We start from the raw sequence: 16,598 nt of genomic DNA, 5'->3' as shown, positions 1-16,598 counted from the left end.
CACATCCATTTCTTGTCTGTACTGGAGCTGTTGCACTTGAATCCAGCACTATGTGGTCAGGTGGGAGAACAGTGCTGGACAGCAGGCAGGGCCTGTAATGGTGAGTCCTGCGGGGCTACCGACCCTGTGACAAATGTCGGGAAGCAGCCATGGACTGCTGGTTTTGTAGGCGCAGAGCGGAGGAATTAACGTCATAAACTTCTCCATACCGTCATTTCAGTTATTGGCAATAGTCAGCCATCTTTGTGTGTACATGTCTGTTAAGTAAGTATACGTAGTAGGTTTTTAATCAGCATTTAAGTCAAAGCTTCATGTAAATTATTCAACTTCTTTGTGTCCCAGTATCTTAAAATGGGAATTGTGTTTTACTTATCTGACGTGTAAGAAAGCCTCTCTTAGTCTTTGATCTGTCCTCACTGGAGGTATAACTGAGTATGCTCCAGGACACACACTTTCCTGCTTGTACACAGACGTAGATGAAGAGCTAGATGCGGGTCACATGAGTGCCACCTGTGCTCCATGACACCTGCACGCTTTTTCTTCCAAATGAAGTCATTTCAGTTCTTTTAACCATCCCTCACAATTTCTTACTTTGTCTTTCATTGGCATCTATAGGAGGTTTGTAAATCATTCACATCTGTTCATCTCCTAAATCGCCCGTTAGCTCAGCTCCGTGTGCCTCTAAGTTGTGCAGCCCTAGCTGATCGGGATCAGCGCCAGCCCGCAGACGCAGAACGCAAGCCATATGTGCGATTTCCCGTTTCCTAGTAGTCATGTTAAAAATTATAAAAGAGTAAGAGGGTGAAGTCAATTTAGGTAATAGATTTTATTTAACTGGATATATCCGTAATCAAAGTTATTGAGATATTTTACTTTCTTTTTTTCGTAGTAAGTCTTCAAAATTGGACCCAGTTGACCCTTGAACAACTCCAGGATTAGGGGAGCCACTCCCCTCCCCACCCCCCACATAGTCAAAAATCTGCTTTTAACTTTTGACTTTTCAAAAGCTTAACTATAGTCATCCTTTGGTATTGGTTCCACGACTCCCTGCAGATGCCAAAATCCAATGATGCTCAAGTCCCTTTTTTTAAATGACGTTGAACAATGCATGCAATCAGCCCTCCTCATCCACAGGTTCCCAGCCTGAGATCAAAAGTACTGTTTTCAGTCAGCGGTTGGTTGAATCCACGGATGCTAAACCCATGGATATGAAGGGCTGACTGTACATGTATTTATTGAAAACAATTCAGGTATAAGAAGGTCCTCGCAGTTCAAACCTGTGTTGTTCAAGGGTCAGCTGTGTTTGCCATTTGTGCCCTATCTCAGTTGGGCTTAGCCACACTTCCTGAGCTCTTAGCCGCATGTGCCTGGTGTTACTGGATTGGACAGCACACGGCTGGGGGAGGAAAATGAGTCACAGATGGCTCTTGAGGGAATTTTGACAATATTCCTGATTTATTCAGATCTTTTATCATGTGTCTGTTTAAGTGTTGTTTACTGGTTAAAACTATCATACACTTTGATTCCTGGCTTAATTTATGATTTATATTTTTCTGCTTGAGCTTTTATGCTGGTGAACTTGATTTGGTCACACTTTGAAAGCTGGGAGAGATGCAGTCCTGCTGGACAGGGATGGCGGGCTCTCACCCCGTCTGTGTCCTGCTCAGTGAACTGCCCTTCAGATCTCTCCCATTTGTGTATTTTCCATGCAGATACATTTTCTGATACTACATCATATTAATGTAAAAGTAAGTAAAACTTCTTAACCTGTGTTACATACCGAACAGCCTCCTTCCCTTCCTTCCCGAGGAATATGATTTTACATGGGATAATCTGAGTGCACGTAATTCTTTTATACCGTAGATTTTCTCTGGACTTATAGCCCTAAGAAAAATCTGCAACCACCCTGACCTCTTTTCTGGGGGCCCCAAGAATCTCAAAGGTATTCCAGAGGATGAGCTGGAAGAAGACCAGTTCGGATACTGGAAACGTTCTGGAAAGATGATAGTTGTTGAGTCCTTGTTGAAGATATGGCACAAGCAGGGTCAGCGAGTGTTGCTGTTTTCTCAGTCAAGGCAGGTGAGCATCAGCCTCAACAAGTTGGTTCTTTATGACTTACAGTCATTAATTCAAAATATGGGCTATCGTCTAAAATGAGGATCCAAAAGCCGATCTTCCCACTGATACTGAGGGAGCAGCCTGCAGGTCTCTTTGGGAGCTTGGATCCTTGTCTCGAATTGGTGCCCAGAAGTTGGCTTTTAAAAAAGGCTTACTTTCCGGGGAATTCTAGCTGTGGTGAGTTTGGGCCTGAACTCAAATCAATGCCCAGCTATTTATAAAACTTGTAAGAATTAACAGTAGGGAAATATTAAAAATACTCTTGTAGCAATTATATTTATCTGCTTTAAAGCAAGAAACCCTTTTCATTTACGCCTGGTGGGAAGTTGTGACTGTTTACACAAGGTAGAAGCACTCATTGGGGTGTGTATATGATTTTTAAACTCTTATCCCCCATCCTGTCTCCCAAACAGATGTTGGACATACTTGAAGTATTCCTTAGAGCCCGAAAGTATTCCTATCTCAAAATGGATGGTACGACCACAATAGCTTCAAGACAACCACTGATTACAAGATACAATGAGGTAACATGTGGACGTAAGAGGAGAGTCTGATGGGGGTACTGTATGCAGCGAGCAGGAAGGAGCGTGTCTGCACGCAGTGCTTTCATCGGGACTGGTCTGTGCGTTTCGGGATTATTGGGCAAGGGGGCGGTGGGGGGTGGTGTGTGTGTGTGTGTGTGTGTGTGTGTGTGTGTGTGTGTGTGTTCTTGAAATCCAAACTTTTAAATATTACTGATACTGATAATAAAACTAGGAGCTGTGAGATGGGATCTTGACTAACGAAGGTCTTTCAGACATAACCCATTCCTTATATTGGGAACATTTTCCATGTGTGGAATAGGGAAGGGCAGAACTCTACTGAGTCTTAAATGTGCATATTAAGTGTTGTATGTTTTACCTCTAGGACACGTCCATATTTGTGTTTCTTCTGACCACTCGGGTGGGTGGCCTAGGAGTCAACCTGACGGGGGCAAACAGAGTCATCATCTATGACCCCGACTGGAACCCGAGCACCGACACACAGGTCTGTTTCTTTTTAAAAAGGAGTATATTGGTGACAGACAGTTAACCCGTGACCAACATGGGTTTGAACTGTGCGGGTCCACTTATATGTGGATTTTTTTCAATAAATACAGTAAATGTATTTTGTCTTCTTTATGATTTTCTTAGTAACATTTTCTTTTCTCTAGCTTACTTTACTGTAAGAATACAGTATATAATACATATAACATACAAAGTATGTGTTTATTCGCTGTTTATGTTAAGCTTCCCATCAATGGTGGCCTATTAGTACAGTTTTGGGGAAGGCAGAGCTTATACTTGTGCATGGAGTGTGACTATGCAGGGCTCAGGGTCAGCTGTAGTTCACGGGCTGGCACTGGGGAGTGGCCTTAGTGCTCGTGCTAGCTTCACCATGTACTTCCCATCTTGGCTGTTGCCTCATCTTCAGCATGAGGAAGACACCCTCCAGCATCACAGACAGGAAGAGCCCAGCAGTCTGGCCATAGCATCCATTGCTAGACGTGGGCTGAAAAGAATATGTGACCTTAACAACACATATGCTTTCTAGGTAGAGATATTGGTCCCTCTTTGTCACCTGCCTGTGTATCTTCCTTAATAGGCCTTAGGTGGGTTTAGCCTCATTAGCCAAACTTCTGACTTGGGAGTGGAAGGAAGCATCCAGCTCCCTATGTTTCTTTTATTCAGTTCTTGTCATTAGGAAGGGCCCTTGTTGAGATGTGTTTCTCTGTCTTAGGCCCGGGAGCGAGCGTGGAGGATAGGCCAGAAGAAGCAGGTTACGGTGTACAGGCTTCTGACTGCGGGCACCATTGAAGAAAAGATTTACCACCGGTCAGTACACGTGTCTGCCCACTCCTTGACTGACGACTGCTCTCCTGGCTGCAGTGTGTGCAGGATATAGAAAGACACCACCAAGAATTTTAAAAAGTCTTTCCGTCTTGGAGCAATTGTTTCCATAGCTTGAGGGATAATGTGCTTTCTTAAATTTTTTATTTCTTTTTGTATTTTTTCATATTAAAATAAGCCTAGATGGCTTATTGTAAGTTTTTTTATTTTGTTTATTTATTTATTTATTTACTTATTTATTTATTTTTAAATAAATTTACTGGGGTGACATTGGTGGGTAAAAAAATTATATAGGTTTCAAGTGTACATTTCTATAATACATCATCTATACATTGCATTCTGTGTTCACCACCCAGTCAGTTCTTCCATCACCATATATTTGACCCCCTCTACGCTCTTTTACCAACCCCCGTCCCCCCTTACCCTCTGGTAACTAAATATTGTCTGTGTCTATGAGTTTTTGTTTATTTGTCTTGTTCGTTTGTTGCTTTCAGTTTTATATCCCACATATGAGTGAAATCATATGGTTCTCTGCTTTTTCTGTCTGACGTATTTTGCTTAGCATAATCTCAAGATCCATCCATGTTGTCGCAAATGGCAGTATTTCATCTTTTCTTATGGCCAAGTAATATTCCATTGTATATATGTACCACATCTTCTTTATCTAATCGTCTATTGCAGGACACTGGTTGTTTCCATGTCTTGGCCACTGTGAATAATGCTGCAGTGAACATCAGAGCACATATATCTTTACAGATAAATGTTTTCAGATTTTTGGGTCAGATACCCAGAAGGGGGATTGCTGGGTTATATGGTAATTCTGTTCTTAATTTTTTGAGGAACCTCCATACTGTTTTCCATAATGGCTGCACCAATTTACATTCCCCCAGCAGTGTACAAGGGTTCCTTTTTCTCACAATTAGCCTCCACAAAGGGCTAATATCCAAAATGTATATAGAACTCATACAAGTAAAAAACAAAAAAACAAACAATACAATTAAAAAATGGGCAGCGGACCTGAACAGACACTTCTCCCAAGAAGACATACAAACAGCCAACAGATATATGAAAAACTGCTCAACTTCACTAGCTGGTAAGGAAATGAAAATCAAAACCACAATGAGATATCACCTCACACCTGCTAGAATGGCTGTTATCAGCAAGACAAGTAATAACACGTGTTGGAGAGGCAGTGGAGGAAAAGGAACCTCATACACTGCTGGTGGGAATGCAGACTGGTGCAGCCACTATGAAAACAGTATGGAGTTTCCTCCAAAAGTTAAGAATAGAATTACCATATGACCCAGCAATCCCTCTCCTGGGTATCTACCCCCCAAATCTGATAACATTTATCTGTAAAGGTACATGTACCACTGTGTTCATCGTAAGTTTTTTGAAAAATGTTTTTGATCCTGATCATTTTTCTACCTTATTAAACTTCAAGGACTGCTTATGTGTAGACTTCGTAGTATTAGAGAAAAATGTTCCTACCTACTATCTTCTTCCAGAAAAATTTTAAGCATTGACAAAATTGAAACGCTAACATATTGGTATTCAAACACAGCACACAATCGTGATTATTCTGGGTGTTTTGTTGGCTTTGGCTCAGATGCATCATGGAGAAAGGTTGACCCGGACACCAGTTGTTTTCCTCCATGTTTCTCTCTATAATGACTAGGGGATTTAATCAAAGGTAACTTCAATAGTAGAATGGAGATATTGCCAACTTTGTCACCTCCCCTGCTGAAGACTTTACTGTTGAGCTGCATCCCAGCTTCTAAAGGGAGGCCTCTGCTTTCCACCATGCACTGGGCCATGCGTGGGATGGTTCATGTTCTTCAAGAGCCTTGTTGTGAGAGGGCTAGAGACACATCCTTAGAGGGAAAGCTTCCTCTTAGAGATACGCGCCTTAGCCTGAAAAATAAGTGATTAGGAAGGGGCAGGACTACTTTATGGAGATACCCAGGCAAGTGATGAAGGTGTAGTGCTTCAGCATAGAGTGTGGATCAGCCGGTGGAAGCTGGTGAGGTGACTCCAAAGGAGAACTTCGCAAAGCCTAGGTAAGATTTCCTCGTCAGGAGGGTCCTGCTAGGGCAGGGCAGACGACCCTTGTCCAGGCATCAGGAGGCTGACTCCTTCCAGCTCAGAGAGGCTGAATCACATGAATGTAAGTGAAAAGAAATTTCTTGAAATGTGATTAATCTTGGAAGTTGCAAAACCCCACTGGGTATAAATAATAATACAAGGCATGATCAAACAATATGGTGAATGTTTAAATTAAAAAATATATATTACAGTAAAAAAACACATTGCCATTAATGCCTCTCAAAATACTCCTCCTTGCTTTGAACACACTTATCCCATCATTCTTGCCACTTTCTGAAGCAGTTCTGGAAGTCCTCTTTCGTGAGTGTCTTTAGTTGTACTCTCATGGCTGCCTCGATGTCCTGAATCAATTCAAAATGTTTACCTTTCATGGTCATTTTGACTGGGGAAGAGTGAGAAGTCGCATGGTACCAGATTTGGTGAAGAAGGTGGATGAGGACACGTTGCAATGTTTCTATTTGACAGAAATTGCCATACCAGAAGCCATGTGTGACATGGAGCCTTTCCATTGTGATCACAAAATATGGTGAATCCTGCTGCCAAGTGCCATTCAAAAGAAAGGCAGGATCTTCAATATGGGAAGTGGCTCATTGAACCTTAGTAACAGTGCGGGACAAGTTTCAACTTGTTCGGTGCAGTCAGCTGGGTGTGAGCTACAGTTGAGAGAAGGTGTGTTTTGAAGTGTGCCGTAAATCATCATCATGATAATGCTCCATGTCACACATTGCTTCTGGCAATTTCTGTGAAATAAAAGTATTACGATGTGTCCTGATCCATCTTATTCACCAGATCTGGTACCATAAGACTTCTGGCTCTTCCCCAAACTCAAAATGATTCAGGACATCGAGGCAGCCATGACAGCGCAACTAAAGACACTCACGAAAGAGGACTTCCAGAACTGCTTCAGAAAGTGACAAGAACAATGGGATAAGTGTGTTTGAAGCTAGGGGGGAGTATTTTGAGGGGGATTAATGGCAATGTGTCTTACTGTAATAATTTTTAATTTAAACGTTCACCGTGTTGTTTTATCACACCTCGTAAGGTATTATTTCTAACTTAAATTCTGTAAAACCTGGGATGTTTTATGTACTTCCTGCATTGCAGTTTTCTAAGAAGTGTTGGGGATTCGTTAGATATCCGTAGAGCCCTGGTTATCATCTCTCTCTTACATTGTTTTATAATTAGAATTTTGAGGTAGAGCTAAATATTATTTCATACCAGTTTAATTTTTATCTTTTAGACAAATCTTCAAGCAGTTTTTGACTAACAGAGTGCTAAAAGATCCAAAGCAAAGGCGATTTTTCAAGTCCAATGATCTTTATGAGCTGTTTACTCTGACCAGCCCTGATGCATCCCAGAGCACTGAAACAAGTGCTATTTTTGCAGGTATTACATAAAATAATTTAACTTAAAGGAGTAAATTATGTAAGAATCATGTAGTGTAACATTAGTGTGTTTTTCCCTTTTGTAGGAACTGGTTCAGATGTTCAGACACCCAAACGCCATTTAAAAAGGAAACTTCAACCAGCCTTTGGAACAGACCATAGTGTTCCAGTATTCCCTGATTCTAATGCATATGCAAATGATGCCACATCGTCTGAAGAGAAATCTACAGCTATAGGAGCTGACGTAAATGCAGTAACTTCTAATAAAGGTGACTCTTTGAGAGATGCCACTCCAACACCCAGTTCTCCAGTTAGCAGTGTTAGACTTGACGAAGAGACGCATCTTGTGTCTAGACAAGAGAACTCACCAGTGCTGAGTGGAAATGGGGAGTGCTCAGATTCTCCAAGAATCAGCAAAATGTACAGGACATCTGGTGAGGAAAGCATTGATGAAAAGAAAGGTTTTTCTGATCAAAGAGAAAGCTGCCAAGTTCAAACAGAACCCCTTTGGGAAAATGAACAAATTGAAAATAACTTTTATAAGCACAAGTCAAAAACAAAACACAGTGTGGCGGAAGAAGAGACCCAGGAGAAACATCTGAGGCCAAAGCAAAAGCCTAAGAACTCTAAGCGTCGACGAGACGCCAAGTTTGAAGGAACTCGAATCCCACACCTGGTGAAGAAAAAGCAGTACCAGAAGCAAGAAAATGAAAACGAGAGTGAGAACAAGGAACAGAACAATGATGATTATGTTTTGGAAAAGCTTTTCAAAAAATCAGGTAACCCTTTTGCTGACTTTGCCACAGGTGTGCTAGGAGCAGACTTTACTGACAGTGCAGTGTGGGCTCTCAACTGGAAGGATTCTTCTAAAATTCCAATTTGAAATGGGTAATTGACATTTTTGAAAATCATATTCACCCCTCTTTTTTGAAGACCTAGAAGAATTTGAAACTTTGGAGAACAATAGTACTTATCACCATATGCAGGAGGGGTGTGATGCTTTAAATGGGTTTGTCCTACCTGAATGTTAGTAGAAAGTTTCTATACGTCCTGTACTGATCTGGTTTTCCAACCACAGGAGAACAAGTAACATCATGGGGACAGAGGCAGGGGTATGGCCAGGCGTGGGCATTCTGGAAGCAGAAAAGCTGATAGCTAATTTCAAGGCAGAAAAATTAGGAAAGCAGACTCAACGATTGCAGGGGACCCTGGAGGACAGGTGCTCCTGTACGGTTAGTCATCCCGGGGAGAGTCATGTTATTCAGTCGTTGGCAGTCATTGTGTTCACTGTGTGATGGCCTCGACTTCCAAAAGATTGCTGCTTATCGGTCTCTGTTCAAGGCAGATTTATGTATGGCATTCCAGAAAGAAACCATCTGGGCTTGATGCTTTCATGTAAAATAGTTTATTATTAACTTTCTCTGTTTTTTCCTACACTTACTGGTCTGTTTTCCTGTTTTGGAAATTATCTGTGTTGTCTAGTTTTCAAATTTATTGGCATAGAAGCATAGGAAATACTTCTTGTAATAATTCTTTTTTTAATTTGCTTCTGTTTCAAGATAATTTCTCCCTTGTCAATTCTGATTTTGTATTTTTCCCCCTTTTTTCTTGATCAAGTTAAGCTAATGTTTTGTTTTTTGACTTTTGTTTTTAATAAACCAGGATTTTGATTTACTAATTAGATCCGTGATTATTCTCTACCTCATTAATTTTTTGCTTTTATCTTGATTACTTTTTTCCTTGTGCTTTTATTTTGTATTTTGGTGAATGTTTGGTTTTTTTTTGGCTTTATTTTTATAAAACTTTTTGACTTGGAAATTTAGTTCATTTATTTTTATTCTTTCGTGTTTATTGATACAAGTATTTAAGGCTAAGAATTTTCCACTGATAACTGCATTAAATTCTTCTGCTATATAGTGTTTTCATGGTCATTTTTTAGAAATTCTATAACTCTAGTTTAGATTTTTCCCTTCAATAAAGAATTTATTTAAGGCTTTCGAAGTATCCAGATAGTAGGGAAAAGGTTATGTTGAAGTTGTGATCAAAGCATTTATGCTTCAATTATTGTAAAACGGGTAGTAATAGTCTCTACCTCATCAGGTGGCGATGAAGGTAAATAGCAACAACGTATGTAAGTTCCTGGGTCATGGTGGTCCGTCGGTAAGTAGCAGCTAAAAATAGTCATTTGTTTTGTCCACCCACAACATGCTAGACTATACAGAAGAAAAGATGATTGTGTCCGATCTGAAATAAATAACACACTTATTGTTGCCTTCTTGCTAGTTGGTGTGCACAGTGTCATGAAGCACGACGCCATCATGGATGGAGCCAGTCCCGATTACGTGCTCGTGGAGGCGGAGGCGAGCCGCGTGGCCCAGGAAGCCCTGAAAGCGCTCAGACTGTCTCGTCAGCGGTGCTTGGGAGCAGAGTCTGGGGTGCCCACGTGGACTGGCCGCAGGGGGCTTTCTGGTGCACCTGCAGGAATGAAGTAAGAGATGCCCCGCCCCCCTGTGAACAGGCCTGTGCTCCAGGCTGGGTATAAAGTCCGGGTGCGCGTGGCCACCTGTTTATCTGCAGCAGTAGACCGTATTAGGGAGGGATTGGGCCGGCCCACTTGCCTGACTTGGGAAACATTTGTAATCTTACCTCTTACTCACTTTCACCCACCCCCCCACCCCACCCCCGCTTTCTAAAGCTGATTTTTTGAAGAAGTGATCTGTTTTATTTTAAAAGATGTTAAAAATAGTAAGAGATGCAGCATCACGATTAAACTTGAATAAGACGATTAGCCAGTTTTCAATAATCAGTAATTACTGAAGGAATGCTGTGGTCTAGTAACAGTCAGAAATTATTGAATGCTAACAGTGTACTCTTTTAGGAGGGTTTTCCCACCTGGGATTTGAGGGTAGTTTCCAGGTCATGTTGAACAAGGATAGGGAATGGTTCTTATGCAAGATGCAGCAGTTACTTCCCTGGAGAGTAAAATAGAGGAATCGAAGGGGATAGAACAGAAGTATCATGGCTACGAAAGAAGAACCATGCAGCAGAAAAGTTTTCCAGGAAGAGTTTAGTTGTTGAAAAGGCATTTTCATCTCTTAATCACAAAACAAACACTTACCTACTGTGATTCTTTTTCTTATTTAGGAGTAGATTTGGTCAGAAAAGGAATTCTAGCTTCTCTGGACAGCAGCCTTCGACATCGCCAAAGGAGAAATGTCAGGTAATGTGATGGCCTGTCCTCTTCTCCTGGGTGAGGCTCCTTGGGTGGAATCACCATAAAAACTTAACCCGATTCCAATGTGAGGAAAGTCGCCAGCGTGATGACACCTATTGTGTTGTGCGCTCTGGTTTCCCATGCGCTTTCCTTTGAATCTAAAGGGCAACTAACTTCATGAAAGGAAGTCTTTTACCCAAGCAAGTTCTGTACTGTGTTTCCCCGAAAATAAGACCTAGCCAGACAATCAGCTCTAATGCGTCTTTTGGAGCAAAAATTAATACAAGACCCGGTCTTATTTTACTATAAGATCGGGTTCTATATAACATAATATAAGACCGGGCCTAATATAGTATAGTATAGTATAATATAATATAGTATAATATAATTAATATAATATATAATATAATATAATTAATATAATATAATAATACCGGTTTTATACTGATTTTTGCTCCAAAAGATGCATTAGAGCTGATGGTCTGCTTAGGTCTTATTTTCGGGGAACAGGGTAGCAGACTCTCCATGTTACCCTCAGAAAGTTAGCACAGGGATAGGTGACACGTAACGAGTTGCTGCCCACACAGCCTGCCCTTTCCGGAGGTGAAGTGCCAGCTCCAAAGACCACTACCCTCTGGAACACAGGTCTGGAAAGTCGTCTTGACTGGTTGCAGTTCACTGGCTCCTGGAGCGTTGTACCATCTCAGTCTGTCCTGTCACTGGCCGTGACTGCCAGCTCAGGCTCCTTCTGTATCTCTTGTTTGGTCTTTTCTGGGTTAGGATGATGTTACTGATAAAATGTGAAAACTCCAGGTGCAGACTCCAATTTCAGATTACACATATTCCTGAATACATTCAGGAATAGAGAACCTTTGTTGTTTTAAGGAAACGCACATGAGGTATGATGTGGAAAAGAGTAAAAAGATTGAAAGGTGAAGAAGAAAAAGTACAGCTGTGACTTCATTCCTTATCCCACAGTGCCTGCCCAGGTCACGGTAAATTTAAGAGGAAGGGCAAGAAAAGGCCCCTGAGCTCGTGCCTCCTGGAGACCATTTCCTAGATGCTGTCTCTGGAAGCCTGGTCCCCACGCATCCGCTCTCCTCCATTCATGTCACTCAGAAGGTGACCAAGTGAATAGTGGAGTTTTGGGGTTTTTTAAGGACATATTCTTTAGTGGCAGCTGCATTTAGACGCTTGATTGTCCTCCTGCCCTCTCTTAGACCCGTCTCATTCTTTCCCATCTACTTCACCGCCCTGGCCACATGTGTTGTTTTCTGGGCTTCAGAGCCTCTGAGGAACCAAGTGGGACTGAAAACTAGAATTTAAGCATATCAGTGCAGTGGTCTTCTTTCTTCAGGATGGCGCCATGAAAAAAGATGGAAAAGAGAACGTTGCGGAGCATTTTAGTGGAGGAGTGGAAGATCCAGAGTCGGCATCCGGGGCCCTCCCCTCATCCTCACTGTTGGCTAAAATGAGAGCTCGAAACCACCTAATCTTGCCGGAGCGATTGGAAAATGAAAGTGTGCAGGGTCAGGCCTCTGTCCCCCTGTCCACCACCACGGAGCACGACGCCCTTCTGGTAGAGATGAGAAACTTCATTGCTTTTCAGGCCCAGGTGGACGGCCAGGCCAGCACGCGGGAGATCCTGCAGGAGTTTGAGTGCAGGTTGTCAGCTTCACAGTCTTGTGTCTTTCGAGAGCTACTGAGAAGTCTGTGCACTTTTCACAGAACTTCTGGTGGTGAAGGGATTTGGAAGCTCAAGCCGGAGTACTGCTGATCAGCACTTCTAAAGTGTTAATTGACTTTTTAACGGACATTTCTGATTATTAACCTGTGCTTAATAATTATGTTTGTCCACAGGTTGGCTACATTTGATATTTACTTTGAATGATAATCTACCTCATAATTAAAACTTTAAGGAAGAAGAAATTTTTTGAAACTTAAAAGTTTTAGAAAGACTTGGATTAATTTTTTTTTTGGTACTGTGAATTATGTTATAAAATCGGGGGCCTAACAGTTAATCCTTGGAACACATTTGTTCCTTTTGCCAAAAGATGCTGTTGGAACACATTGCTGCTCATGTAGCAGTTTATAGACCAGAAAGCTCAAAAATTATTTTTATTGGTGCTAACACGTCTTACATTCAGTCAGACTTGTTCAATAAATTAGTTCATCAGTATCTGAGAACAGCATTATTTTTGCTAGATAGCTTCTTTAAATGTTTAAATTTATCATTTGCCACCCCAAAAAGCTCAGATTTGTTATCTTTTAAATCGTATTATTAATTGCTTTTCAACAGTCTTTTAAGGTACTGTTACATTGGGAGGTATTTATGTTAGGAAAGCGTGAAATAGCTTGGTAATAAATGATAAGATGTGTTTGCCAGAAGTTGTAATGTACTCAGTTTACACTGGCTTTACTTTAAGCAAAGGGTATCGTTTTCCCCCCTACAGTGACTTGGTTTTAGGAAAATGAAATGTGTTATCTTAAAGAACAAAAAAAAACACAAGCAGAACCAAAAGTATAGATAAAACCACACACACACACACACACACACACACACACACACACACGACCATCCAGATTGCCATCATTCCCACCCCGTGACCACTATTCCAGCACTCTCTGCTTCTATGCTGGGAGGTAACTTTGAGCATTTTTTATTTTATTCATGGTTTGCTTTCCTAAGGGTGCTGATTGCTTCATATTAGGCAGTGCTGTTCTCCTTCTGTATTATCTTCTGTCCTATTGTTTCCATCTCTCTTTTTTGTTTGCATTCACTATGACTCCTGTTTAAGAAGTTTGGTGTTCAGTTGCATCTGTTCTGTTTCTGTTATTTATGTATTTATCGTTTGGTGATGGTAGTGTTTTGATTATCAATTTTTCTGAGCCCTGTTTTTCCTGTTTCCTTCTCACTTAAGATCTCAGTTCTGAAGTCTTGTTTTCTTACATTTATTGTATTCCTTACATTTTTTCTAGACCTGTCACAGTGCATGCAGTTTGTTTCTTGGATTTGTTTTCTCTGGCTTGCTCTTTGTCCTGTCTTTGATTTTTCCATGTTATTCTTGCCTTCTTCCCATGCCATTTGTTACCTCTTGCTCCTGCTGAAATTGGGCAGCTGCCTCCAGATCTTTATGCTCTTCCCCAGGACCCAGAGAGAAGGGGTCTGGGCTGGGGGTTGGGGAGAGCCTCTGCTGGACAGCACGCAGCTCTGGTTGGACGACTTGGGCTTTACCTTTCCATCCTGAGATTGTGTTCAATCGCTTGGGCCAAGGATCCTTCCCCTTTGGCAGGAGAAGTCAGAGTTGGAGTCGTGATTACCACCAGGGTTTTCTCCTGCTTTTTCTTTTTTTTTTTTTTTTTTTCAGATTCTGGCTTTTTCTTTTTTTCCTTTTTTTCTGTTTTTAGAGTGGTTTGTTAGATATTAGAAGAGGAAGATAACTATTATTTTCCTCATTTTGCCATCATTATCTAGAAGTCATAGAAGGGATTTTTAAACAGCTCAGCGAATTCTAAACTTGAGTACTTAGTCTCAGAAGGGAGTCGAACTCATGACTATTTTGTTTCTGGGAAGTCCTTTTTTCATTTTTATTTTTGTAATCATTAGCCTGTAAGAGATTGTGTCCCCCTTGTTCAGATTGTAGTACTGATACAGGTCACAGCTGTCAAGTGTTTGGGCATTATATTATATTGTCTGAAGTCTAAACTGTACAGAGCTTCTCGTCAAGCAGCAAATGCCATCAAAAGCTATGATGCAGTAAAAGCAAGGTGGTCCTCACTCCAGTTCTTGCTCAGCCTGCCACTGGCAAGCTGTGACCGTGGGTAGGTCACTGCCCTGCGTGTGTCTCGGTGTGGTTGTCTGTAAACATTGTCATCATTCGTCCGGTGAGGGGTTGAGTGTGTGTGTGTGGGGGGTGACTTAAAGAAAGATGTCTAAGTGTAATGGTTTTAATAATGTAGAGTACCTTGTCCATTTAGATAAAATCTAATTTTTGGAACCTTAAAAGCTTTGTACAGTGTCAGTAGATTTAATGAGTTTAGCATATTTATCAAGCTACAAATAAAGGATCTTAAAATGTGAATTTTTTGTAATTCAGTTAATACATAAATAGACTAAAATTTTAAAATTTTTAGTCACTGTTCTGCCTCCCCCCAGTTTTGCGCCTATTCCAGAAGTAAGTACTAGATTTGGTGAGTATTCGTCCCAGCTATTTTCCATGCATTCACATGTATCTGTAGCAGAGACTGCTGCTGTAATGTTCATTTTTCTCCTCCTTTTGCAGACAGGATTTCCACATTTTATATGAACACGTGGCTGCTCAGCTAGACTCTCCTTCTCAGCCTCCCTCATCGTTCACTGTGGCCACATGACCAGGCAGTGGACATGCGTGAACTTCCAGGTTAGGCCCTTAGCTAAGGAGTCGGTGTGCTGTCTTCCTGTCATTCCCCTTTTTTGCTGGCTGAGAGGCCAGTGGGAGCTGGAGCAGAGACATGGGATGGACAGAAGCTGTGCTAAGAATGGAGAAGTTGGCCTGCCAACCTTGAACTGCTTTCTTTTCATCTACTAAGAGCAAAATAAATTCCTGACTTGTTTAAACCAGTGTCTTTTGGAGTCTTTTAAAGTAGCTAGCTTTGTTTTATATGTAGGATTTACATAAGTGGGATTATGTCATTGTTTTGCAACTAACTTTTCACTTAATGTTATATGCATGTTATCTTTTCATTCCTGCAATTGTAACTCTACCTTCATAATTGCTGGATTAAAAATTATGTGGATTTTTAATTTTAATGGCTATAATGAAACTTTCCTTCAATTCACACCATAAAAGACCCATTTTCCACACCCTTGCCAACAGTAGGTAGTATCTTGGGAGTTTTTTTTTTTTTTTTTAACCAATCAGTGGTTGAAAGTATCTTGTTATAACTTAAATTTCCCTGATGACTTTTAAAACCAAACACTTTATGTTTTTGGTCATTTGTAGATCCTCTGTTGTGTGTTGCCTGTTCATGTCATATTTGCTTAGTTTTACTATTGGTTATTTATATTTTAGGGCTCCACCCCCCAAACAAAAATGAAAAGGCACATGTCCCAACTATTATTCAATAATCCATTCTTTTTTCCACTTCTTTGAAATGCCAAGTTGATCATATGCTAAGTTGCCTCTTTCTGAACAATGGATCTAGATGTCTGTTCTACCAACTACAGAGGTCACTGTCATTTGACTTTGTACTGTGTTTTGCTGTTTGTGTTTTCCTTCTTCATTGTCTTATTCTTGTACATTTTCTGTTCCAGGTGAATCTTAGCTTATCAGCTTATTAAGTTCCATTAAAATTGTGTTGCTCTTTTGATTGAGATTGCATTAGTTTATACATTAATTTGAGGATAATAGACTTCTTTATAATTAATGTAATTTTTCCCATTAGTATTATGATAGGCCTCTTTTTTATTAAAATATTTTATATTCTTGTATAAAATTTTAATAACTTCATTCATAAAGATCTTACATATTTCATATTAGGCTTATTCCTAGGTATTTTATAGGTTTTTAGTTTTGGTTGGGTATCTTTAATTTTACATAACAAATCTGAGGAATTAGAATATCCATGTATCTACTTTGTTTATGATGGCATTTATTATACAGAAGTTTGAAATTTAAATATAGTAAAATTCAGCCTATCAATGTTTTACTTATTTAAGAGCTCCTTTAATAACCTGAAGTCATGATTATATTCTCATAAATTCTCTTGTAAATTCTATATGGATAGTTGATTTTCCTAGTGCCTTTTAAAAAAATAGCTCATCCTTTTCCTCCTGATTTGTAAAGCCACCTCTATCATTATATCCAATTTCCATGTAATTGTAGAATTGTTCCTGGGCTCTGTTATATTAAATAGGTCCACTTACCT

The 16,598-nt window shown here is 40.4% G+C and overlaps 1 protein-coding gene across 1 annotated transcript in view; it reads left to right on the top strand.

Moving 5' to 3' along the window:
• ERCC6 (ERCC excision repair 6, chromatin remodeling factor) overlaps window positions 1-14,771 on the top strand; it is a 76,550-nt gene extending 61,779 nt beyond the window's left edge. The window contains exons 13-21 of the mRNA XM_081075068.1: window positions 1,864-2,079; window positions 2,532-2,642; window positions 3,025-3,144; window positions 3,877-3,971; window positions 7,333-7,478; window positions 7,564-8,256; window positions 9,761-9,965; window positions 10,622-10,697; window positions 12,049-14,771. Of these exons, the coding sequence (XP_080931194.1) occupies window positions 1,864-2,079; window positions 2,532-2,642; window positions 3,025-3,144; window positions 3,877-3,971; window positions 7,333-7,478; window positions 7,564-8,256; window positions 9,761-9,965; window positions 10,622-10,697; window positions 12,049-12,468 (2,082 nt within the window). The 3' untranslated portion in view covers window positions 12,469-14,771. The remainder of the gene's footprint in view (window positions 1-1,863; window positions 2,080-2,531; window positions 2,643-3,024; window positions 3,145-3,876; window positions 3,972-7,332; window positions 7,479-7,563; window positions 8,257-9,760; window positions 9,966-10,621; window positions 10,698-12,048) is intronic.
• Window positions 14,772-16,598: the final 1,827 nt, after the last annotated feature.

This window comes from Rhinolophus hipposideros (genome assembly GCF_964194185.1).
Source record: "Rhinolophus hipposideros genome assembly, chromosome: 15".
Lineage (NCBI taxonomy): Eukaryota > Metazoa > Chordata > Mammalia > Chiroptera > Rhinolophidae > Rhinolophus > Rhinolophus hipposideros.
This window is presented reverse-complemented; position numbering and strand designations above follow the sequence as displayed.